The sequence below is a fragment of the Terrapene carolina genome, unplaced genomic scaffold (assembly GCF_002925995.2).
Source record: "Terrapene carolina triunguis isolate 2854851 unplaced genomic scaffold, T_m_triunguis-2.0 Scaffold629, whole genome shotgun sequence".
NCBI lineage: Eukaryota > Metazoa > Chordata > Testudines > Emydidae > Terrapene > Terrapene triunguis.
This window is the reverse complement of record NW_020664980.1, coordinates 16883009-16908840: the sequence shown is the minus strand read 5'-3', so window position 1 is coordinate 16908840 and position 25832 is coordinate 16883009. Positions and strand designations below refer to the sequence as shown.

General features: G+C 42.2%; 1 protein-coding gene across 4 annotated transcripts in view; it reads right to left on the bottom strand.

Moving 5' to 3' along the window:
* Positions 1–25832, bottom strand: part of SGCD (sarcoglycan delta) — a 486338-nt gene that overhangs the window by 96286 nt on the left and 364220 nt on the right. For 3 of the 4 annotated variants that reach the window (XM_024214221.1, XM_024214222.1, XM_024214224.1), the window contains one exon: positions 20041–20142. The exons of the other annotated variant lie outside the window; for it this stretch is intronic. In XM_024214221.1, coding sequence (XP_024069989.1) covers positions 20041–20142 — 102 coding nt within the window. The remainder of the gene's footprint in view (positions 1–20040; positions 20143–25832) is intronic. 4 annotated transcript variants of the gene reach the window in all.

Here is a 25832-nt window from a genome sequence, read left to right as displayed (position 1 = left end):
CATCATGGCCATGTGTATGTTGCTAATGGAAGGGGGGACTAGGTCATTGTGTATATATTTTTTGCATTGTTGAGATGACGATGATGATTTGTACCAACGTCCCTACCACTGTGGTAACCAGACTCTCTTTATGAGGGTTAAAAGAGAGCCCAACATCTTCTCCACAATGGGGATGATGCATTCTGTGTATCTCACCCCACAGCAACGGAACCGACTGCCCTGAAAGGACTGGAGATGACGAATATTTTATTATGATGATTTAAATGTTAATAACAAGAATGGGATGATTTTTCTCTGGAAAAATATTACAACTATCTAATACTTCAGCTGCCTTTAACTCACTTCTCTGTTACTGTCTCACTCCTACACGGTATTGTGATCAGACACTGACAGATAACGAAGAAACAAGAACTATTTTTGAAGGCTAGGATTTCAATAGTGTCTAGGGATTAGGTACCTAACTCCCTTAAGCTCCTTTGAAAAATCTCAATGTAAATGTCTTTTTATGAATGCATTGCAGATTTTAAGGTGGAGTTTTTCAGAGAAGCTTCAACAAAGCATTTTCATAGAACAAAAAACTCATGGATTTGGCAAATATGTTTACCATAGCCTGCAGAAAAATACAGGATCCACCTCTGAGACAGTACAAAGGTGCCAACCACTCACAGGGTAAAGAGAGTTCCTTGAAACAAGCCCAAACTCTTCTGCAAAGAACAACCAACCAGGAAGGAAAGGGAAAACAAGCATATCCAGAGACAACAGATTTAGCAAATACTTTGTAAATTGGGGGTGGGGGGATGGGGTGGAATTGTAGCTGTGTATTATATATGGACTGAAGAAGGCAGTATCTAAGCATACTTATGAGGACATTTCACTTCTATCATCCACAACAAGACCTATACAGAGGAAAGGGGCCAGGGGTGTCATTACCATCCTGTCTTGAGCTAAGTGGATGCAACAGGCTGTTAGCTCCAGAGGAGAGAATTAATGGAAGCGGTGAGCTCTTTGGGCTGAGAGAACAAGAGTGTGCTACTGACACATAGGGGCCAGCGACCAGTTTTTGACCCTTGTGACTAATCTCATAACTTGTGCCAGCGTGGCTGTTGGCAGCCCAGGACTAAGGGGGAGTTAGTTTAATGCATTTCATTGATTTCATGGGTGTCGTCTCCTGAGTTCTTAAATCAACAGCAACTGATTTAATTGCAACGTTTGGGCCAGGCCGTGCCCAACCCCTGAGCAGCTGTGCAAGGAAGGGCATGGGGGCAAAGAGCCTCCCCGAGCCCCAATCCCTTCAAGCAGGGAACAGTCACAACCACTGCCCTTGTGTGAGAATAGCACCGGGTTGAGTGCTAGCCATCCCAAAATGGGCCCTTGGCCCAGCCCCCACTCTGCACTGGTCAGCAGGCGACTGGGGAGGAGAGTGCATAACACAGCAAGCGTGGTCACCCTATGCCCCAGGGAGCATGATGTGGATGATGGCTATGAAGTATAATTAAGGCCATCATTGACACATGTCTGGCTTTGTGCGGGTACTATGCTGACTGGATGTCCAGGTAGACGGGATAATCTCATCCCTTTAGACAGGAAGAAAGAGCAACCTGGGTTAACTGGTTCGGAGACATTGAATGTAATAAAAAGGTAGGGAAGGACGGCGGTATCTGCATATAGAAATACCACAGATAGAGGCTGGAGGTCTACACCGGCACACCTACACCTCAGCTGATACTTGCAGTGTCACCCAAATTTTTGATCAGTTGTACTAATGACTGAGGAAATGAATGCAATAACTCCTACGCAAAAATGACACGTTCCTTTTAGCCAGAATGACACACGTACAAGGAAATGGAATTTCTATTCTCAGAAATATTTGTTCTAAATCCTTCACCTGTAAGTGCTAATAGAGCGAGAGAGAGACGATTCCAGGAATTAGTTAAAACTGAGTTAGGTAATGACGTTTGACATGTATTATAGCTTCCTAGATACTACAGATACTGGAATTTTATATCTACTAAAAATCAGCTCTTTCTTTTATTACATTTCTTGAGGGTTTTTTTTAATAATGATAGAAATAAAAGATACATTAAAGCAATTATAATCAATGACTTTTTTTTTTCAAACTCAAAGAAGACAGGTCTGTGATGTGAGATCTAAATGACTGGGCCGTGCTTTTGGCTGGCAACCAGAGGGGCTTTGTATCCTTAGAAAAGATTTATTTCTGCAGTCTAGGGGCTTCCCTGTTTACAACGGTAGCTATAATATTACTACATCTTGAACACACTGCTTAGAGAAAGAGTCCGCTTCTTCTTCAAGATGCCTGATCAGCTGCTTTGTAGCTGAGATTTGCTGAAAATTAATTATATTGTGTCTGCTGATGTTAAAAAACAAAACTTTAAAAAAAAGCCCTGTTACATCTGGCTCAATTTCTTTGCCAAATTCTTAACTTAATTAGTCTGTAATTTGAAGAAAACCACAACTGACAAGCCAAAATGGATAGAAATATAAATAAAAATAGAACGTAACTGCTCATGTTGTAGTTCTGGTTCAGTAACCATGGTGTTGGGGATCTGCATTTTTAACCTTTGAAGACTGCTGCACAGTTCACAAAATTTCCTTTATTGGTAAAAACTAAACTGCGGCACTGGTGGGTTTCCTGGACTGGAATCCAAAGCTGTGGCACTTAAGCATGTTTGAAGGTAGGGTTCCACAGGCAAGCCACTCACAGACAATACATGCTCTGGAGATAGCAGCTCCCCTGAAACTGAGTCAGGCTGCGATGTGATCTGTAGAATGACCAAGTCATTCCGAATATGCTTCAAACACGTACATCATTCAGAACTCACCTGGGGACATTTCAAGGAAACGGTTCAAATATACACTGACGACTAACTAAACCCATGACTGCATCACTGAGGATTTTTTCTTTTTTGACACAAACTGAACGAAACAAACCCAAACAGACCGAAGAGAATGAGGAGTCCTTGTGGCACCTTAGAGACTAACAAATTTATTTGGGCATAAGCTTTCATGGGCTAAAACCCACTTCAGAACGGTAGTGCTTCCACATTCTCCAGGGAGTGGTAACACTTTTAGGCAACCACCACTGTGTAGCAGAAACCAACCAAGAATTCCCTAAACCGACTGATTAAACTGAATTCTCCCTCAGGAATAACTAACTGCAATGGCTACTCTAGGACATGGTTTTATCCCACTATGTATATGGGGCTTACATTATGAGGACCAGGGATTTGTACTACTTAGATATAACCTATCCACTGCCCGGGGCAATACTATCTACATTCTGAATCTAATGGTGACAGATCTCCCAATGAAACGAAGGCACTATCAATGTACATCAGAGAGTGAGACAGAGAGAGAGCGAGCTAAGCTTTTCAAATATTCTAAATCAGTATTTATATAGCTTCTACAGTGCTCAGAACTTTTACTCAAGGTGTGTGCGCAGACTGGGTGTTCATTTGTTTTCATTTTATGGTCTTTTAGGCACAGTTATTTCCCTTCTTAAACAGCTCTAAAGCTATTAATAAAACATACCCAACTCTCTCTCTCTATAAAATATATTTAAAGACACTATTAAGACTACACGGAACTAGTAACGCTTCACTATCATGATGATTAGTATTAGTTATTGTTTGCATTATGATAGCATCTTGAGGCCCCAGAGAGAGATCAGTATCCCACTTCACTAGGTACTATTCACACACATAACAAGACTATCCCCGCCCAATCCCTCTCGGATGCCACTGAAATATGACTACTACTGCTACTAACAAGAACAGAAAACATTTCCATATGGTTAGATTCGGCAAGGGAATTCATGAGTGTCTGATTCATCTGCATCAGTATGCTGCTATGCATACAATACTTATGGACACACAGACATATGTGGCTTAGCCGGTAACAGAAATCAAATCAATCACTGATCACAGCGGGCAACTTGCCTAATTATGACTAACACCTCACATTTTTCAACTACGAGAAGTTTTCTGCGAACAAGCAGATGGTGTTGTTATGGGATTGTATCATCCTCAACAGTTGCAGATGTACAGCATTCATGAAGCATGCTGAAGATGGTCAGCATTCAACCTGCTTCCTAGGAGAGAGATCCAAATTAAATGCGTGTTGCCAAAGGAAAAACATTATTATTTATATTTTGAACTAATATGATCCAACCTGCATGCTTATATCAAATATACACACTAGCTATGCAGGGATGGTATCTATATACCTTTAACGTCCCTAGGATGGAACTATTGTGTGCATAATCAACCCCAAAAAAGACTAAGATGCAGACCCAGCCTGCAGTCTTGTTCCAACTCCCAAATGGTTTAAATCCACAAGGAGAATCAATAGGAAGAAGCCCCGCAAAGAAAGCAATTACATCGCACAAGCAACTACATTAAGCCTGGCAAGCAGGGAGACACAGAGGAAAGTATGGCTATCTTCACTTTTATGATTATCTACTGGAATTTTCACCTCTACCTATTGCTTACAAAATGTTAAGGCTCTATTGCTTCTGAACGTCCATTGACATTAAACCCGATGATAATTCCCCTCATAATGCCAACACTCCTTCACATCCCTCCACATTCTTAAATTCAGCAGACAACGAGCAGAGTATGGGCCTCTAACTGGAAAACAGGTTTGAAGGGCTCAAAGTACTTCCCTTTTCCATTTTTCCATCACGTCCCTGCCCGGAGCTCTCCCAATGACCTAAAACTCCGGTCTTCACTCAACTTCTAGCTTTTATTAGTGGCTCTGAGCATCTGTAATTGTGATATGCTGGTCTAACAGGCTTGGTGCTGCGCTGTAATAATTTATAAATACTGTATGTTGACCTGTATTATAAATACTGGTTATTGGGATGTTTACTGTATTCATGCTTCGGGTTAACTCAATAGCAGGCTATGTGGAGAAGCAGGCAGGAAGGAAAAGAATGGGTCAAGACACGTCACCTCTTGGCAAACATTTAAGAATTAAGGAACAATACCAAAACTACCAGCTTTGATGATTTTGCCTCCGCTCCAGACAACCTACAAAAATGTTTTTGAGGAGGAGAGGAAAAGGCCTACAAACACAGGAGAACAAAATAATTCTGGCGGGGGTTAAAAGGAACCTTCTCTCAAGAGCCTTTATATAAGATAAACATGCATGTAGACTACTGCTTTAAAACCATTTTTCTCTAAATGCTTTGTGGCTACGGTTACAACAAACACTACTTTGGTTTAAGAAGGCCGTTTTGTCACTCTATTTACCATTGGTCACAGTTCTGGAAAGGAAGAAACGCAGGTGTCCGAACTCAGTCAGACCTGCAGGATCATAATGATTGATACACGGAGGATGGTAGCCCTGGGCCCCATCTAAGAGTGGAAGACTTGCAAAATTCCACCCCTAACACTAGAGGGCATGCATTCAGAGAGCTCAGAAAGGGGACAGAGATACAGTCCTGTAGCCTCAACAATTGGCTGCAGCACTTTAACCAGTGGATTAATCCAGAGTACTGTGGCGAAATCATGCTGGGAATTCTGACCCAGAAATCCCAAAGTTACCTGCAGAAATATTCTGAGAGAAAATAGTATGATGCATATGCAGAGAAACAAGCAGGTAAGCCAGGGGTCAGCAACCTTTCAGAAGTGGTGTGCCGAGTCTTCATTTATGCACTCTAATTTAAGGTTTCGCATGCCAGTAATACATTTTAATGTTTTTAGAAGGTCTCTTTCTATAAGTCTATAATATAGAACTAAACTATTGTTGTATGTAAAGTAAATACGGTTTTTAAAATGTTTAAGAAGCTTCATTTAAAATTAAATTAAAATGCAGAGTCCCCCGGACCGGTGGCCAGGACCTGGGCAGTGTGAGTGCCACTGAAAATCAGCTCGTGTGCTGCCTTCGGCACACATGCCATAGGTTGCCTACCCCTGAGGTAAGCAGTACAGGGGGAACTCTGGGGAGATTAGAAGTTGCATGTAGCTACGGCCATTCAACATACACTCAGTCTTCTTACAGATATCTGAGCTGCTGTGGGGAAGGAAAGGAAACGGAACCAGGATGTTCCTGAGATTGCATGGCCGAGGAGTGAACACAAAATATTCACCAACAGGCCAACAAGGCATTGGGGTTGGAGTGGTGGGGTTTTTTTGGGGTGGTGGTACATCTGGTTTAGAAGAAGAGCTGCAGCTGTTCCTGGCCATGCACAGCAGAGGAGGAAAGTGCGAGCTGCCAAGGCTGAGAGTGAGATGATGGGCAGGTGATTTGGGAGGAGGGGGCTGGGAAGGGATCACAGAGAGAGGATGGTGGGATTTGGGTGGGGGTTTTTTTTTGTGTGTGTGGGGGGGGAGGGAGTGTTGCATATCCCCACCAGCCTCCTCTGCTTCATCCTCCTTATATGTCTACAGTATGCTGCATAACTAAAGGGAAATCTGCAAAGAGAAAAGAGCCTGGTGCTTTCTCAAGTGAGTACTGACATCCAGGCCAGTAAGTTATAAAAACGGCCAAGCTCTTAAGGAAACATGTAGCGATGGTCAGTTAACAGTCAGCAAGTGGGAGCATGTGGGCAAAAGAGAGTTAAGCATCTTAGGTCTGCAGCATGGAACAAGATCAGTACCCTACTGAATTAGAAGAGTAGATGCAACATCCTGGCTTTAAATGAAAGTAAACATGAAATGAAACAGCATTGACAATGTAAGTGCCCTTGCACCATATGGGGTCTCACTGGCGTTTACTTCAGTGTAGCAGCAAAGGATGCTTTGCAAAGACGAGAAGTGAAATGGACCAAACTAATGGGAGCCTGTTTAACAATCATCTGTGTAAGCCAGGAAGAAATGATTATGAAATCTTCTGATGAGCTGAGGATTGAATTTTGACCTACGAGAAGGTACAGCTGGAAAACATTAAGACAGATTCTCTGTCCAAACGTGACTTGCAGGGTAACCATCTGCCTAAAATACTTGAAGGTTAGATTCCTGCTGGCTCTGACACAAAGCTACGACTGATAGTCTGACTGACTGATCACAGGAGCTGCATTCTGAATACATCTATACCAGGAGCGCAATGTTCGTCTCAGGACACCAAGATCTCAAAATAAATCCACGCAAGCTCTGCGCTCGGTGGTCTTCAGAAGAGATCGCAAACAATCTCCCAAGATTAGAATCTATGGCATTTCTGTGCTATCTGAACACCCATCCCACCTTGCAGCAACTCCTGGAGACTGCATATAAGAGACAACTCAGAGGGTTGATGAAATGCCATGTTATTATAAGCTACCAAAGTTTTATGAAGACTGAGGTCATTTCATCTTACAAACTGCCAAGGATGAAATCAACACAGGTTTCAATTCAGGACATATCAACAACAAAACAGCTCGAACGAGCCCTATATTAAACTAAAGTAATAAGAACTTCACTTTTCTTGCCTTTATTTACAGTATGACGACAGGCCCCTCTCAAACCGCCTACTAAAAAAAAATTGCCTGGACACCAGTGGCTGTCTTAGTGCCAGACGGTGATCCCTGCTTAGCCCTTTTGGAGTTAGCCAGGATGTCTTGGTATTTAAAGCAACTGTTTTTTGTAAGTGTATTATTTGGCCACTCACATGTGGTTTTACTTAAGTTTACAAGAGAACAATGATTTTACTATAAAGAGAAGCTACCATTATTTGCAGTTCTAGGCCCTGAACAATTAGACACTCATGCTTCTAAAACACCACAAAAAACCCCCAAACCTGAAATATTAACTTTCACAAGAACAATAAACGGTCAACAGACCCCTGAATAGACATAATCAAAGGGAAGGAAAACAGAAAAAGAACTGGGAGACCCAGGTGGAGAGTTATGCCTGTTCCCTCAGACGAATGCCTCTATCTTATTCCCCAATCAATTTGATTGTCAGTAATTTTATTTATTTCTCTCCCTTAAGGTACTGATGTGTTACAAGGCTCCTCTTTACAAAAAACACATCTCAATCTTCAGGTGTACCACCTCAGGCTGTGATCTTGTCACATCTCATCAACTAGAAAGGGCTCAGCCTGCTTAGTATTTGGGTAGGAGAATTTCAAGGAAAAGCCAAGTGCTGCAAAGAAAGATGTGGGCGATTCAAAGAGTGACACTTTCCCCTATGGATCAGTTGCTAACCAGTTCTCCTTTTAAATACAAGGGGGCTCTGTTCTGTTGGTGCTCCTGTCTTTCAGCCGAGGTACAAAACTGAGATCCTAACCGCTTGTGCTTATTAAATATACGATGACACACCCACTGTCATTTAAAACAGGGATATCCAGGGGGTGCTCTATTCTCACCCAGGGAGTAAAAGAACTGCAGGCACAATATCAAAGCTGTAGGTGCCTTAGGAAGAAAAGGAAGAAGGAAGAAAAACAAACAAGCTTTCTGGGATCCTTCGAAATGGAAGGTCATTTTCACTCTCACAGCTTTACTCTACAGACCTGAAGACTCTTGCAAATGGGTTTATCTGTCATGTTAAAAGCCAATTTTAAAAAGTCAGTGTTTGAAATAAATGCATTCGGTCAACCCTGTTGATGGGACAGCATAACAAAGAACATTCTGCGGAAGGTTTCCACAGAGTGACTTTAAGGTTTGCAATAGTATTTAGGCAACATTTAAGGATACAACAGGGAAAGATTGCTTCTGACGGCGAGCATTGGTGTCTCTGGAGAGAGGCCTGTTTTGAAATCTGTGGGAAGAATCTCTTCCGCTGGATTCTCTTTACTATTCAGCGCCTCTCTTTGTTACTCTATTTGCGTTGTCTTCTTTTCTGCATCTATTTCCCCTCCCAAATGAACAGGGTTAAAATCTCCCCGATGTATTCAGTGCCAGCAGCCTTTTGTAATTCAGAACCAGGCTTGTTTGCCCTCTGATCTGCTCTGTTACTTTTCTTCTCCTATCCTTTTCGGGTTCTCTGTACTCAACCTTGCAGATTTAGCTCTTGCCCTGGGCCTGTTGGTTTGAGTCCCTTTTTTCCTCTCTATTGTTGAATTGTTTCCGCGTAGTCTGGTTATGGAGTTGTCACAACTTGTGGGTCACATTATCTCCAATCTGTTGATAATTAAATTATGGTGGTTTATTTTATACAGCAAAGTTCCAGACATATAAAGAAACCCAACGTTTGGAAAGGGGGTTGGTAAGGGAAGCCTGTGCCTAGAGAAGGGGTTCTACCACTGTGGCATGTCCCCTGGCTTCACAAACCCCTCTAGGGCAGTCTGGCCGGCTCCTTTGGATTCTTGCCCCCAATCCCCAGGGGAAAGAAATGCAAATGAATTCAGCCCAAGGTTGCCTTCCTCTATACGCTATGGTCCCCCAAACAATCTATGGTACCTATATGGCGTCCATCGCTGTAGTATCTGAGTGCCTCACAAAAGCTCTTTATATTTATCATCACAACACCCTGCAAGGTAGGGAAGTGCCGTTATCTCCATTTCACAGATGGGAACTGATATCCTGAGGGATTAAGTGACATGCCCCGAGGTCACTTGAGGCATCTGTGGCAGAGCAGGGAATTGATCCCAGGGCTCCACCAAGCACTCTAACCACTGCACCATCCTTCCGCTTCTGATGCTTCCTTTCTGGTCTCTTTGGAGGAGGAGTTCTGGGGACAAGGGTAGAGGTAGTTTGCACATGCCGTGCTACCTTACGGAGCCCGGGGGAGGGATCTGGTGGCAGACGAAACTCAGGATATTTGGGAATCCGTGGATTCGAATGGTGGCGCCTCCATCTTTTTCATGCAAGGCAAACAGTGTCCCTGCCCTGATGGAAGAATGTGAGTTGAAACATGTAGACTTTTCTCTCCCCTATGTAGGTTATGCCCATGCAGAGGAGAAATGGGGCCCTATCTCACCGCTAAGTATAGTTATTTGTAATCAGTCATGGAAAATCAACTAGCCCTTTAAGCATAAAGGTTACAAGCAAAATCAAATATAACCAGATATAGGATTGTAACTAGTCAAAACAAATTAACAGGCTATATTTTGCCTCAAAAGTTAGCATATGAAGCTCAAGAATGAAACAAACAAAAATGGTTCAGTGAAAACAGTCATTTTCCAAAAGAGCCATTTTTTTGACTTAAACACTTTTTAATGTGTTATTTTTAATCAGTTTTACACTAAGGCTGCTTCCCTTGTGAGGCAGCGTGGTCCAGCAGATGGAGCACTGATCTGCCATGTGACCCTGGGCAAACCACCTCACCTATCTGTGCCTCTGTTTCCCCTTCCATTTTTGTCAGTCTTATCTGCCTACTAGACCGTAAGCTCTTTGGGGCAGGAATCTCTCTTACTGTCTGTTCATACAGAGCCCCACACAATGGGGCCTCAATCTCGGTTGTGGCTTCTGGGTGCAGCTTTAATGTAAGTAATAATAATATTGCCTGATCCAACAAAACACTTATACCTGTGCCTAACTATGCATGTGAGTAGTCTCATTGACTTCAGTGAAGCTACTCAGATCCTTAAATTATGCACGTGCTTAAGTGTGTAACTGCAGAGAGGCTTAAATCACTGATTCACTTGCAGACCAGAGTCTATGCCCCTCTCCTGTTCCACCTGGACCCACAGTCTTGTCTTTTGGCCACAGTACCATATAACATACAAACAGCGTGGAGATACTGTGTATTTGCATTACAGCACGGTTCCTCTAAAACAAGAATAGAACAATGTTCCTTCCTGAGATGTGATTCCAGATACAAGGGCAGAAGGGCCAGGTATATTCAGTAAGATTTCTAGAGACTCTGAGATTCAGACCATTTGCTGACACTGAAAACAACTGTATTCCTGCCAGGACTAGGAAGCACAAAGGAACACATAAGGTGCTTTTTCTTTCAAGTACAGCTAGTCAAACTTTTCCAAGTATCTCAAAAGGTTTTGTTCAAAGGAGTGAGAGCTCAGGATGGTTCTTATTTTATCCTAATTGCGCCCCTCATTTCTGAGCTCTGATTTCTATCCCTCAGGGATCAGCAAGACCTGTGTAATTTGTATTGCTGGCAAAGCAGTTGAAATGAGTGCCAGAAAAAGTCTGATTCTCTTTTCCTGTTACAAAGTAAAGTACTGAACTATCGGTGAGTCTGGCCACATCTAGCTGAGTCTGGTAACGACAGTGCAGTTCGATGAATCTGATAACTCTTGTTTTGTAATATGTGCAACTCTGCTATTGAGACAGTTTTGATAAAAAGAACTGCTGGGGGAGCAGTCTTTGTCCTCTGAAAGGAGAGCATGAGGTTTTGCTATGACAGCTTTCAAAAATATCATACATAGCCTAAGGAAAATCCATAGAAAATATGATTATATTTCTATCTAATCTCCGTCCCTATTTCTATTTGTCCAAATTTCCATTTGTCTACGTGTCTAACTTCTATCTATTCACATTGCACTAAGCTCCATCACTCTTTAATGTTAAGTAATACAGTGGCTATTTTTATATTCAACTATATCCAAAGCAACCAGCGTCCTGTTTGTCAATGTAGATGTCTAGACTTAATAAATCCTTAAACTCAGGCGTTTTGCCCTTGAGAGAAAGAAATGCAGTATAATGCAGCAGCACAGGAGAGCAGCTCTGAGTCTGACTCGACTCTTTGTAAAGGTTGCTTCTCTGCGAATCTATGGTTTGGTGAGATGCACCCAAGCTACAAAATTTGGATCTGGTTCTGGATTCAGAATTCAAGACTTCATCTCAAAGTATAAGATTCAAGGGTTTGGTCCCATTCTGTCTCTACCCAACAGCCAATCCAATTTCTCTCTTAACAGTCATTCCACCCAATGCTACTAACTAAGCCACAGGGAGCCCAAATACTCATCTGTCCTATCTATAGACAACTCATATAGTCTAAGAGAAATAAATAGCTTTTGATAGGAGACTGAAGAGAGAAAATAGACAGCTAGGAACGATGTACAAATTTGCTAAGGAAAAGGAATGAAAAGATAGCAGAGAAAAGTGATAGGCATGGCACCACCCCTGTTAATTTACAAAGGGGTTAACACGTGATTGCCAGACGTTAGACACGAATATCTAGCATTAAAATAAATATCAGGCATTAAAATAAAGTCCAATCCAAATCCAAACCAGTCACTGAAATAGGATTCATTCTGTTCAGCAACTTTCTCATTTGACTTAAAAAGAAATATTTTATGTCTTTTTTTGTAAGCATAAATTAAATCAAATACGTATTTACTTTTCAGGATCCCTATTTTGTCTCAGCACACACAACTCAAATGGCAACATGAGACTACCTGGTTTTCAACTTAGTTCCAGAGGAAACGTAATACCATCACACACTTCTACACAGCTAATGTCCTCTCCCTGGTAGAGGCGCAGTAGCAGACCTGCTGAGAAGTTTATTGGGTCGAGGTTGAGACGCAATGTAAAAATCCGTGAAGTAGTTTGCACCTAGTCCTAACTCAGCATCTGGCCCTTAGGATGTGGTGCAAGTCCTTAATTTTATAACCACAAAGTTCAGCCCAAAGGGGAAATGAAACCAAAACCCAAGGTTGTTATATTTCACTATACTGGAAGAATATGAATCAGCAAAATTGTGGGAGTTGTTTAAGAAGTTTTCCTTCTGTCTCCTCCTCCCTGATGTTTGACTTTTGCGGATGTTAATTAATTCTCTTCAATGGAAAGAGAAGGCACTGACTAAAAGTGGTTTATTCAACTTATGAATTCAGATACTTCTGCAGTGGTCACAGCAGGTGTTTCCTTGCTGTACAACACACACTATCATTAACACAACAGAAGTACAAACACATTGTTCCGAGTGTTTGTTTAGAGGTGTGCCCACTATGAAAATACAGACAGATGCCAAGGTAGATAGCCCAACTTGGCACACTTGATTGACTTTAATAGGTGCTGATTATGCTGCTCATATTGCATGAAATTAAAAAGCTTACAAATGTTATGAGCCATTACCCTTCCATTTAAGGGAGCTTATGACATGTTAGCAACATTTAATGAAATTCTTTTCAAAATGCTTCAGTGAGACTTTACTTCGAAATGTAACCCGTGGAATTATTTCAGAAAAGGATTTTATGGAAGAGCTTCTTCTCTGTGTCTTTTTGGGGGACTTGCGCAGCAGTAGAAAGATGGACAAAGCCATGTGAGAAGCCTATTTTCCCCTTAGCACATGCATGTAACTGCCAGGGATGGCTGAGTCACTGCAGCAGTGGAATAAATGAAGAAAGGGGAATCTGCCAAACAATGCTTAAGTCCAATGCCACGTTCAGTATTCCTTCAGCCAACATCTACAATTCTCTTAAAAAATCCCATTTTGGGACGTTTTGACCAGCTCTGGTATCCATTTAGGACACCGTTTTCACGGTAGCTGTGAAAGCCATCTTAATCGTCCAGCTCTTCAGCAGGCGTAGGGTATCCCTGTGCCGCTAACTGTGTTCTGGCCCCAGCAAACAGACTGACGTTCCATTTTGCGGACTTCACTACTTGAGAATGGAAATGGGGGGGGGGGCATATACAGCTGACACAGCTGAACCTGCTCCACACATAATGGGAATGAGGAGTCAGCATCAACTGCAATTCACATTGCTGCTGCATTAAATGCTTCCGTCTGCCTTCTGGTTGCTTGCTCTCTACCTCGCTGATAGCCAGTGGGGAAGCAGGACTCTGAAGTGACTGAACAGAAAGGGACAGTTGGAGTGTGGCCTTGAAGCAAATCCACACACACAACGATGCTGCGAATGTTTGATAGCCTCAGTCAGGGGAGTGGCTGTGAGAAGGGCTCACTTTGTTAGAATTGGTAATTCGCCATTTTGTTTGTCAAGGTTTCTAAATAATATTCTGGCAACTTCTGCTACCTGACTGCTACTGAGATGGGCAGCAGTCGGTGGGCTGTGTCATTACAGGGGATACTGTACTTCAGACTCCGTTCCATGGCTTTGCGATTCATCATGAGAATCCTGACTACCTAAGAGAATGTATTTCTCCTCATAAGCCACAATGGCCGCTGAGGCGCTTCTGTTGATGGCCCCTAGCTTTAAAGATCAAGCATCTGACATGAAAGCACTGTCAACAGAGGGCCCTCAGCACTTAGAACTGACCCATCAGAGCACAATGCAAGTTCTATTTGTTCTCTTAAGAGTTTGCTTCCCGTGTCCACACTGGAGGAATGGATCGCTTTAGTGCTGGCTGGGTGGTGGGGGAGTTCAGGGATTGGAAGTGGTGAGGGAATTGATGATTTAAGGGGGAGAAATTAACCTTTTTTTTTTTTTTTTTGCCTTGCATTGACTTCATTGGATTGTTCATGTGTTTAAATGCTTTGCTGGATCAGGGCCTTAATCATTAGGAAACTAGATCAATATCTTTTTCTTGTCCTGTAAACACTGAAAGCTGGTCTACACTGAGGGGGGATCGATCTAAGATACGCAACTTCAGCTACGAGAATAGAGTAGCTGAAGTCGACGTATCTTAGATTGACTTATCTCCCATCCTCACGGCGTGGGATCGATGGCCGCGGCTCCCCCGTCGACTCCGCTTCTGCCTCTCGCCCTGGTGGAGTTCCGGAGTCGACGGGGAGTGCGTTCGGGGATCGATATATTGCGTCTAGACGAGATACGATAAATCGATCCCCGATAGATCGATCTCTACCCGCCAATCTGGCGGGTAGTGTGGACATACCCTGAGAAAGGAAGATGATAAATTTTCTGCAAACATGTTCCTTTTGTGTGAGCTATCTGAGCCTTAACTGAAAGGCTAAATTCTAACTCCACAACTTGACTGCAGAAAGTTGCAATTATCTTGCTATCTGCACATGCCTCTCATTGTGGGTGGACACTGCTTTTTAATCCAAATTAGTATTTTAGTGCTCATAAATATGTATTTTTGGCTCCGAGGCAGCTATGTCTCATTGTGGGTGTATGTCACTGTTTAGTTCCACGTGTATATTTTACTGTTTATGAATGTGCAATTTTAACTTTGGAGCAGGTCTGACTGCAGAGCAAATAATACTAGTCAATGCCTGGATTATAGAGCTTAAACCACCTCCCCATTCCAAACATGTACATTATGAGACAAGTCATGTGCAAAATAATTATTTATCAGCCTGAAAAGCTTCCTTTATGGTTTGTATCATTGAAATGTTGGCCTAGGGAAGAGTTTTTACTAATGAAAACGGAATCACTAACGGAAATGGAAAATGCATGAAATCACATTGTATGCAGCTGCTATTTAAGATATTGTATTGACAACAACTGATTGAACTCTAGCAAAAAAGCTAATCTTTGTCAGTTCAAATCCTACAACTGGATCTGCCACTGTGGACTACCTCACCATGCAGATTCCTCTGGTAGGATCAGGATCAGGCGCAGGTGTTAATATTGGGTCTCATCCTGTTCCCGCTGAAGTCGGTGGGAGTTTTGACAGTGTTATGTTCCATGGCCCTGACTCTGCAAGCTCCTCTGAATGGGCGGACTTCCACTGACGTGAACAGGGCTATGCACGGGTAGAGCAAGCCTCCTCCACTAAGCAGCTTGCAGGATTAGGGCCCATAGTATCCTCTAAAAATAAAAATCAAGATGGCAGCACTAACCCTTTTGCTTTCAAAATCTGCAATTAATTTTTTAGAAATAGTTTAAAACGGTTTTAAAGATTGTTTTTTTTTAAGGAAAGAACTGTGTGTTCCAGGGCAGCGATGAAACTGATCAAATATAATCTGTTAAATACTTCATAATACCGATCAGATTCTGCCACCATTTACCCCAGTGCAACATCATTGTGTCTTAGGGTTGCCTGGGTGTCACCGAGGGGAGACAAATGGACACACTTTTTTCTGTGTGAGGGCTCACTCCTGTAATCCGACCTCTTGCCAGGTCCAATCCACCTGCACAGAGTCGCAGCGAAGCCAGTGGGGCTCCGGGAGGGTATGAGGGTTGGCCCATGTGGGTATGATTGGAGGGTCAGGGCCAATACTTTTATAATGCATAAGTCCTGACCCTGCAAACACACACTTTGCTCATATGAGTACTCCTGTGGTATTCAATGGTATTACTCATGTAAGGAAAGTTATGCACATGCATAAATACTTGCAGGGCTAGGGTGACCAGATGTCCTGATTTTATAGGGACAGTCCTGATTTTTGGCACTTTTTCTTATATAGGCTCCTATTACCCCCCTATTACTTGTGTTGTGTAACCTCAGCACACTATTTTATTTCTGTTATTATCAGGGCAGAAAATAAACCACATTGCCTACCAAATTTCCTTAAATATTGCCGATAGACATGGAAGAAGCAAACCTCAAAACAAACAATTAGCATTAAAGAAGGATAAAGCTTAGCTTAAAGGACGTTTCAAGGAACCTGCCTGTTAACAGCTCTTCTCAAAAAAGGTATGAAATTTTCACTTTTAAAATTCTAGTCAAATCAAAACAACAGCAGATTGAGACCACACACACACACACACACACAAAAACCTGTTATCACTGCTTTCCAGCACATACAATTAACACTTGTGATCTTATGTGCAACTTTCACTAGAAGTTTATTTGTCTTATTTTAAAAGATAAGCAGATGGTTCACACAATTGTCCACAATAAATTACAACTGTTGGAAAGACAGTTACCTTTTGAGAGCAACAATGAATCTGGGCTGCAGATGGGCTTAGAGATGACCCTTCCAATTTTTAATAATCTCCATAATTTATGTGCAAGTAAAGAAATGAAAAGATACCTAATGTGCCTTCTTGGCGAAGTACAAATCACTTTTATTTACTCAGGCAATACTTCATGGTCCAGTTAACTTCTTAATTAAAGGCAGCAAGATGCTCATGTTGCATGCAAGTGGCATGGAAAATACTGTTTAGTGTACAATATGTTCAGCAGGGAGTTGAAGATGCTCTGCTCACTTCTGGAGAACCTGGGGCATCTATCATTTCCCTTTAAAACAAGGCTAAAGGATGCACCCATCACTGCAGCAAAATTAGTACTCGTTTCTCAAAATTACTACTAGAACAGCCTCAGCGTTCACGAAACTGCCCATGATGCTCTGATGCCCAGTAATATACTGACAGTATTTCATAAAGGCGATCCCACAAACATGTCTCCCTTTGATCATGATAAATCACATGCATCAGCGCTACGTGTAGACTATGGACTAGGCTCGGGTGCAATTTCAGTGGCAGGACCTCAATTGTGGGACACCTTTCCAGAGGCGATCAGATTGAACTCAACCACTCAGCACAAAGGGTGAGGGGCAACAGGTAGCCAGTTACAGCTCCCTTATTCTGAAACCACCACAGCTGCTTCAGCTTCAGGGTAAATTAGAGCAGCCAAAGGGTTCCTGTACACCTTGTGGGATTTTCCTTCTTCCTAGCCCATGGTTTTTCCCCAAGAGGGGGCAATCTGGCCCCACAGTGAAAATTAAACGTATCTTTTAATGGAGAACTTCTGCTATCTTTAGGCCTGAGGCTCTGATTTCTAAGGAAAATGTAGATGCTTTTAATCATGATCTATGATGGAATTAAAGATGCATCTGAGAAGGAAAGGAGTGGCTGACGAATAACAGAATCATAGAATATCAGGGTTGGAAGGGACCTCAGGAGGTCATCTAGTCCATCCCCCTGCTCAAAGCATGAACTGAGGCTACCATCAGTTATCGAGATGCATTCCTAAGACATTTCCACAGGGATTACCCCGTTCTATCCAGAGAGAGAGAGAGAGAGAGAGAGAGAGAATTCATAAAGATAGGGAGTACTCTATGATTCACCCATGTGGTCAAATGGAGAACTGGCACAACTTCACTGAGATCATGGGAGTGTAACTACCCTCATCACGAGTCTGGCCCCATGATCTCTACTACATACAGTTAACACTGAATTGATTGTGTAACTATGCTACTAGATGAAATTACACTGAAATATCATTCTCTATCTTTTGCTGTACTTCATCTACTATAAATAACCATAATTTGCAAGTCTGTTGAGCAATAAATAAAACCATTAGCTAAGCTAGCAGTCTGCACTCTTAGGTTGTTTACTAAAACACATGAAAATATTATACATTAACATAGTCTTGGCATGTTTTATTATTTACCACTATTTAAAGTTCTTGTCTCTTACACTGTGCATTTTTAAAACCACATTTTGCACTAGCGAAAATCCTAAGTAACTCAATGGTAATGGAATTATTATTGATTTTCAGAGATGCAACTGAGAACTGAGTTTAGCACTTAGCTTTTACTATATCCCTCAAGCTCAGTAATTGGTAATACATTTCATTTTGCAAGAATGCTCTGGTTAGAGCAGAAACAAGCTACTGCCAGTATATGGAAGATTATAGTTCTGGTAATTTAGAAGTACTTGCATCTATTCCAAAAGGATCACCTTATGCAGCAGTCTCACTTGGATATGGTGAATCAAATTCAGAACCCTGGCATAAGAAAGCACAATGTCACTGAAACCAGAGTTGCACCTGCTGACCACCAGGTCTGAATGTGGTCTGACCGTTGGAAAGATCTGGATAATTTTTGCGCTGGCTACCCCCCATGCAACTCCACTGGGAAGTCAGTGGAGCTGTTCATGTGGTAAAATTCCATACAGATGGTGAGGCTGATCCACCGCTCATTGAAGTCAGTGGAAAGACGCTCATAGATATCACTGGGTTTTTGATCAGGCCCTTTGGATTCACAGCTAAAGTCTTCTCAGAACAACAGCGATATAATGGAAGGAGGGAAAAGTCCTCTATGGAAGTAACATTCCCACAGGATTTGTATTACCTCCCGTTTGGCCTTCATAAAACCACCAATCATAGCATGCAGTCTGGTATTATAGCTTCAACTAGCATGAGAAGATATCTTTTGTCCCTCCACCATACTGATATGTAGATTAAGATGATGAGGACTAAAGAATAAACTTCCCAGTAGCAATAAATGCAGCTTAATATTTGATTTTAAGAAAACAAAGAGCATTTCCAAAATCTAACAAAATAAATGTATTTATATGATGCATTTCTTCATGTACTCCATGCTTAGTGGATGAATTTACACGTATAGGGTTCTAAGGCTCTCCTTTAAATCCCACATGGAAACATTTATAGATATCGATATTTTTTCATTCGCTTCTCTTCCTAAACTAGAATGATTGCACAAATCAATCAACGGCCATTCTAAAGGGGTTACAACCTTCAGTAATTACATCGAATATTGTATTGGATGTTGCAATGATTACTCCAAAAAGTTCCAATTGCTACAAGACCACTGAAATGTAGAGGTAAAGTGATGTTAATATTTAATTAGCTATCTGCCACTGTCATCAAGTGGGAAGTTGCTATCCAATTCAAATTAACATTTCTGAACAGGAAACAGGATGTATGATGCCTTCCATGAAGTATCAATAGGAAACAGAAGCTGCATATAACCTATTCAGTCTTTCAAAGCTGCTTATGCCAAACAAAGTTGCATGAGGATGGTCAGAAAGAGCTGACAGTAAATTAAATTTTACCATAAAGATGCTGCTATTTTAATCACTCTTGAGTTCCTCCTGATTTAGACTTTTATTAATTTTCCCACATTTGCTGTTAGTTTTAGCTGCATGTAATTACAAAAATTGCTGAGTCCTCAGCACCTTGCAGAATTGAGCACACGGTAAGAAAGAGTTTACGGTGATTAATCATGGCTGAATCAGACCCATATGTATTGATCACACATCTATGGTCTCAGGCAGTATTGATAAACTGCAGGGTGGATTTCACAACTATCTGCCATCTCTCTACCCATGAAAAGTGAGGAATTCTGCAATGAGGACTTCTTATTAATACGTGTCCTACATCAAAAGGAGGAGAAAAGCCTATCTGAAATCTTAGATGTCCTGGAAGCATTTTATCTGCTCTTCAAACAACACTGCCTTCTCCTCATGCAAAAATACATGTAACTACACAACAAACACGCTACTGGCTCATTCCCCAAATTAGCCTTGCATAGTGTAGCCAAGCTAATATATAGATGTGAAGTGGCAGGGTGCCATTGTTACGGATATATTTTCTAGTGTTTAGGGTACAGAAATGTGATCATTCTTTTGCTTTTCTGGATAACTTACTGGTCTGGCCCGGATTTCTTTGGCGTAGAGAGGTTTCAAGAATTCTGAATCTCCTTCTAGCTTCAGACCTTTCTCTGTGATTCTCAGGTTCCCCATTCCATCCTGAAATACACACACACGCACACACAAAAAAAACCCTATTAGCTATGATTTCTAAATACCCGAGTGAGGCTGTCAAAAACGGAAACAAAAGTTATTGTTGTTGTTTTTTCCAGTGCAGAAGAACATGTAAAACACTGGGAGGCATTGCATAATGCAATTACTTGTATTATCCTTTTAGCTCCATTTCTGTGAGAAAATTCTATTCCAAGCAATCTGCAATGCCCCCTGGTAAACCATTTACACAGATGAAAGATGCCCTTTTAGGCTAGTCATCTCTGCTCAGAGACAGAGAGATGATAAGGTGACATTCTGTGTTAACATGAAACTGCTCACTGTAATGTGTCCGTATGTTGATATTACCTTTCCACTCATGATGAGTTCACATATAGAACAAAAAGACATTAATTCTTCAGTTATCAGACTAGTAAAAATGAGGTTTAACTTTATAAAAACCAATTTCAAATTGCAGTAGTTGTAGTTATGTGCTTATGTTACTTCTGTCACGGCACTGTAATTAAGTGCACTGTGTAACTTAATCTCTCTCTTTTGTTTTATATATGGTTCAGCAAAGACAATGCAATTCTTTGGCTCTTCCCTGAAATTATAAACAATAATGAGAAAGAAAGCTATTTAAAAAGTTATGGAAAGTACTTTACCAGTGTCAAATTTTGTATGAGTTTTTCTCATACCTTTTATATCATACGACAGGAATAGAGATGCATCAAAAAAAAGCAGAAGAGGCTTACATTAACAATATTTCACCTTTACCTTTTGAAAGTCATGTCATTTGTTCAGAGAGGTGTTCTAGTTTAGTTTAAGATGTAATTACCTGAAAAAAGTATGTGTGGGTGAGGGAGTTCGAATTGCAAAGATAAGTGTATCAGCTAAGAAAATATACAAACGCTGAATGTCATTTTCAATATTCAGAACAATACTCAACTTAGCAAGTAGCTGCTTTGGTTGCTGAGATAAAGCATATGGCTGAGATTTGCAATGTTGCCTAAGAGATTTGAATGATTAATTCCTTTTTAAAAGCAATGGAAATTGCTGTCCAAATCTCCTAAGTGGCTTTGAAAATCTTAACTTAGGAGATCTAGAAAGTTTGCAATATCTGACCATTGGTTAGCCCCCAGGTGTTTAAGCCAATTGGGAACTGGCAGTTTCCTGGGGTAGATAAAAGGTGGTAATGGTGGGGAATTTCGGGGGTTGCTCTACTGCTAGAAAGAAGAGTTTCTGGCTACTGGGAGGTGTTGCCAGGTGAAGACTCTTGCCTGGCATGTATTCTCCACTGATCCCACCTCTATCTGGTGCTGGTTCTGCCTCCTCCCTGAGATGAGGCACAACAGAGGGATGGTTTCGGTTCCTTCCACCTGGCTGGGACCAGTAGGGTGATATACAGCCCAGAGTGCTACTGAATTGGGAGAGGCAATTTTTTTGCAGGTGGATCTCACCTCTGTTTTTGCAAACCTGGCCCTGGGTCTTGCAAGAGATAATAAGACAAATCAAATTCCTTCCATAGGGAAAAAATGCAAATAATTTGAACCTCTATTTCAACATATTCAGATTTGTTATTTGATCTATGGGAGGGCCTTGCCTTTTCCACTAACCATCACAAAATCCCACTGATCAGGCATTAAACTACTGAAGTAATGCACATTCCACCCTCTGCCCATTCAGATTTGATCTTCATAGCTATCAGTCCTCATCTTCTCTCCAGCATAGCATTGTAATGCGCTCCCAGGCTCCAGGCCCACTCACATGATAGCTGCACACCGTCCCCAAAGCTCCTTGTGCTTAGAGGTGAAAAATCTTTTTGACAAATGGTGTGAATTATTGGCTGCAGGCCTCCAGCAGATGACTGCAAATAGTCTATTTCCTTTAGAAATTGTTTAGTTGTGTGTTTCCAAGATGTAATGAAATGTCTGACAAACTATAATAGCAAACAAAATATATGTCAAAATTCTGTATGAGTTTTTCTTATGGCTTTTATACAATGAGACAGGTATACAGATGCATCAGAACACAGCAGAAATGGCCCAAGTTAAAAACATTTCATCTTCGCTTGGGAGAGAAAGTCAAATCTTTTATTGAGACAGGCTGTTTAGGCTCATTTAAGCTATAATTACTTGAAGAAAAAAGATGTGTGTGGGGGGATTGTAAATATAAATGTATAATCAAATACCACATTTAAATGCAAAATGCCATTTTGAACATTCAGAACGATTCTCAAGTTTGCAAAGCGCAAGGCAGGTAGGTTTACTTTGCTGAAGCAAAGTTCTGAAGGCTATACAGTCCCCAGGTCCTCAGCTGTTCTAGCTCCATTGAAGTCCACAGGCTATGACAATTTACGCCAGCAGAGGCTCTGTCTCCAGATGTTTAATTTAAGATCTGGTGTGTGTGTGTTCACACATGTACTCCAATGGAAGGGAAGGTTTCTTTTCGTGTCCAGGTGAGTGCTCTCATTGGGAATGAGTTTCCAATCGATTTCACCTCCATCTCATGTTGTTGTTTTTCCCTACGCAAGGCAGTAACAGCAAAGAGATGGTGGCATTTCACTGGGCTTTCAGGCGAGGGGCAGAATGGAACAGAGCCTACAGTCGCTCTGTGTAGGGCTGTCATCTACGGCTCGGTGTAAGGGGGGGGGCTGGGAGAGAACAGCCGGGGAAAAGAACGAGGAGGGTGGTGGCATTTGTGCTGTGGGGAGAGAGGCCATGACAGACATTGAAGCAGAGGGTCCTGAGGGTTACAGGTGAGGCTGGCCTCAGGAATTTGAGGATCAGGAAGGGTGAAAGAACTATACTGGTCTTTAAATATATACATTGTCTTGGGTCCCCCTGGAATTCCCCATGACACCTTTGGGTCTCTTGGGATGGGGTGCTGCTCTCTGAACCCTGCTAATCAACTCCTCCAGGACTGAGTGACTAGAGAACACTTAGACAATCCAAGCAGGCAACATCTACGCTGAGGTGAACAATGTCCTTCAATTAAGCTGCATAAAACAGAACACTGCTGTCCATTTCCCCCTTCTCCTGCAACTCCCAGACATCTTCCTCTCCAGCAACGGATTGTGTAGTCATCTGACAGCCCAAGAGGGGTGATTGCTACTAAAGAAGAAGGGATAATGCAAAATCCAAACAGATTTGTATGAATTATTAGTGCAAGGTGCAGAAGGAGACATGACTTTAGAGGGATAATATCAAACAGATAGTACAATCACGTAAATGTCCCAGCAATGCTGTTTGGAACAGCATAAACCACGCTTGCCATTTGCAAGGTGTTCTTGTATTTCACTGAGGTGGCAATTAGAGGGTTTCACATAGCTGCTGGATTTTGCAGTGGAATGGGGAAAGAGACTCTCTACCAGGATAAGATTTCTTCAGAACAAAGCCAGGCTCAGGGCTGTGAAAATTAATGCTAGCATATCATTTAGAAATGGAAACTGTACACAACCTTTGAAAAGAGCCATATGCTGAGAACTGTATTGATTGTTTGAAGGGAGGGGAATGAGATATGTAATAGAGTGCAAGTTCCTACATTCCTTGTCCCAGGTGAAAAATGCTGGCTTATGGATTCTGAGTTGTTGTTGATGCAGAAGGGAGTACATTTATCTTAAGCAGAAGTATAAAGGAAAATGAGTGAAATATGATTAGGTTTGCACTGAAGAATTCAGATTAAATTTCGATAGTGGCATGCTCTGCTATTCTGAGTGAGCAGGAATTATTACGGCTGTCTGCAGAATCTGCTGTGTTCAAGACTGGGAGAATTTGTGGTTTCTCCCCTGAAAATCCCCAACAAAGGAAGGGGGGTGGTTATGAGACCTGGGCTGCAGGAAGGTGTATGGTTGGGTCTTACCAGCCACTTCTTGCTCTGCCAGTGGCAGACTCAGCCAGTCCTCTTCATGGTTTCCCTGTGCTGGGCTGCTGCCCATTGATGTAACCAAGGGCCCTCTTCATTTTCCTGCCGTCCTTTGAGACATTTGCAGCCTGGTTGTCAGACTCACCATAGATGGGGAACTGGCCGCTCAGTTGGGGTCAGGCGGCCAAAGCGAAACCTTTCGGACCCGATGGATGAGGCAGCTGCAGAGCACGAAGCACAAACTTCTCCTTCTGCAGCCTCTGGCAGGGACACAGAGCAGGAGGAACACAGCCTTGGCTTCCTGCTTGGACCTTTCTCCGCCAGCCTCAGAACCTGTCATCTGAGCAGTCGGGAGAGGGTTGGGGGGAGCCCCCTATAGCTACAGACAGATGAGGACCCACTCTGAGAATCTGCGGACCTACCCTTTGTAGTGCTAAAAAAGCTCTACAAAAACGTTCCTGAAATAGGTATTTCAGTGAGGTTACATGATCTCAGGGGTTTCACAGTGCAGCCTCCTCTGTTTTCATTTGGAAAAGCTGCAGGACATGCAAGCTGGTATCTTCCATGAGCTTTCTAGCTTAGCGCTGTAAGGTCAGCCATCTCCAACGAGACACAATCCTGAACTCTGCTGTCTAGTGCCTGACATGGTTATTCTGCAAGCATTGAGAGTGACACTCACTCTCATGGGATACGTTTTCTTATGTCTCTGTTCTCTTGTCTCTGTTTCTCTCTCCCTGCTATGTTTCTCTCGGCCCTTTTCACCCGAGTTCCCACCATGCGACGCTCATCGCCAATGCCATGCTTTGATACTTTCACTGAGCCCCGATTCAGTATTCTTCCTCTCTGCATCTCCCAATCTCCTTGCTCCCAGCTCCACCCAACTCAAAACCCCTGCACATCAGATACCATGGGTATGTCTATACTGCAATGTAAACTCTGGGTTAGTAGAACTCAAGTGAGCAGATCCTGGGTTTGTTGACCTATGGCTAGAGCGTCTACACTCATTTGTAACCCCAGGTTAGGAATTGTTGCACCGAATCCCTGCCTGGGGCTCCAGTGTCTACACTGCTTTATGAGGGCCCCAGTCCAACCACCAATATATCAAACTTCCTCACACCATCCCAAAATGTAGCTGCTCTCGCTCTTTGTTTGTGGTGCAGTGTGGGAAAACCTGACTGTCCACCACACCTGACTGTCAAGAAAGTTGGCCTATGGGATTGTGGGATACTTTTGTGGGATTTTTGCCAGAGCAGGAGTCCAGTAGGGCTGAATCTACACTGCTAAGCAATAGGGCTTGAACCCTGGGTCCTGGTTTGACTCAGGCTCGGACTTTCCACCCCCAGTGGGGTCCTGGGACACTGGGTCCAAGCCCTGAGTTACTGCGATTTGTGTGTAGGCAGAAGGTGAGTTAGGCTTGAGGCTGAATTTGAACCCTGGGCTTACACTGCAGTGTAGACGTACCCCATGTGTTCTAAGATCTGATCCAAATCCATTGAAGACAATGGAAAGACACCTGTTAACGTCATTGGCCTTTGGACCCAGCCGCTAGTGTTTAACTCTAAAGGTGTTACCATCTGAGTCTAACAGTGGCACTCCTGATGAAGGCTGGCTCTTTCTCATGGTGAAGTCATGGGTTACGGCTAAAAATGCAAATGTCATCATATCAGTTTCAAATAAAAAAGGCAAGTCCTGGCAGGCAGTAGCTTAATTAATATAAAGTCAAGTTTATGTTCCATTAGAAAAGAATTAAATAACGGTGACAATCATATAAAGACACCAAAATACCTATAAAATATAGTTAAATTCTTTTTGTGAAAGACTGGCTAGCATGACAT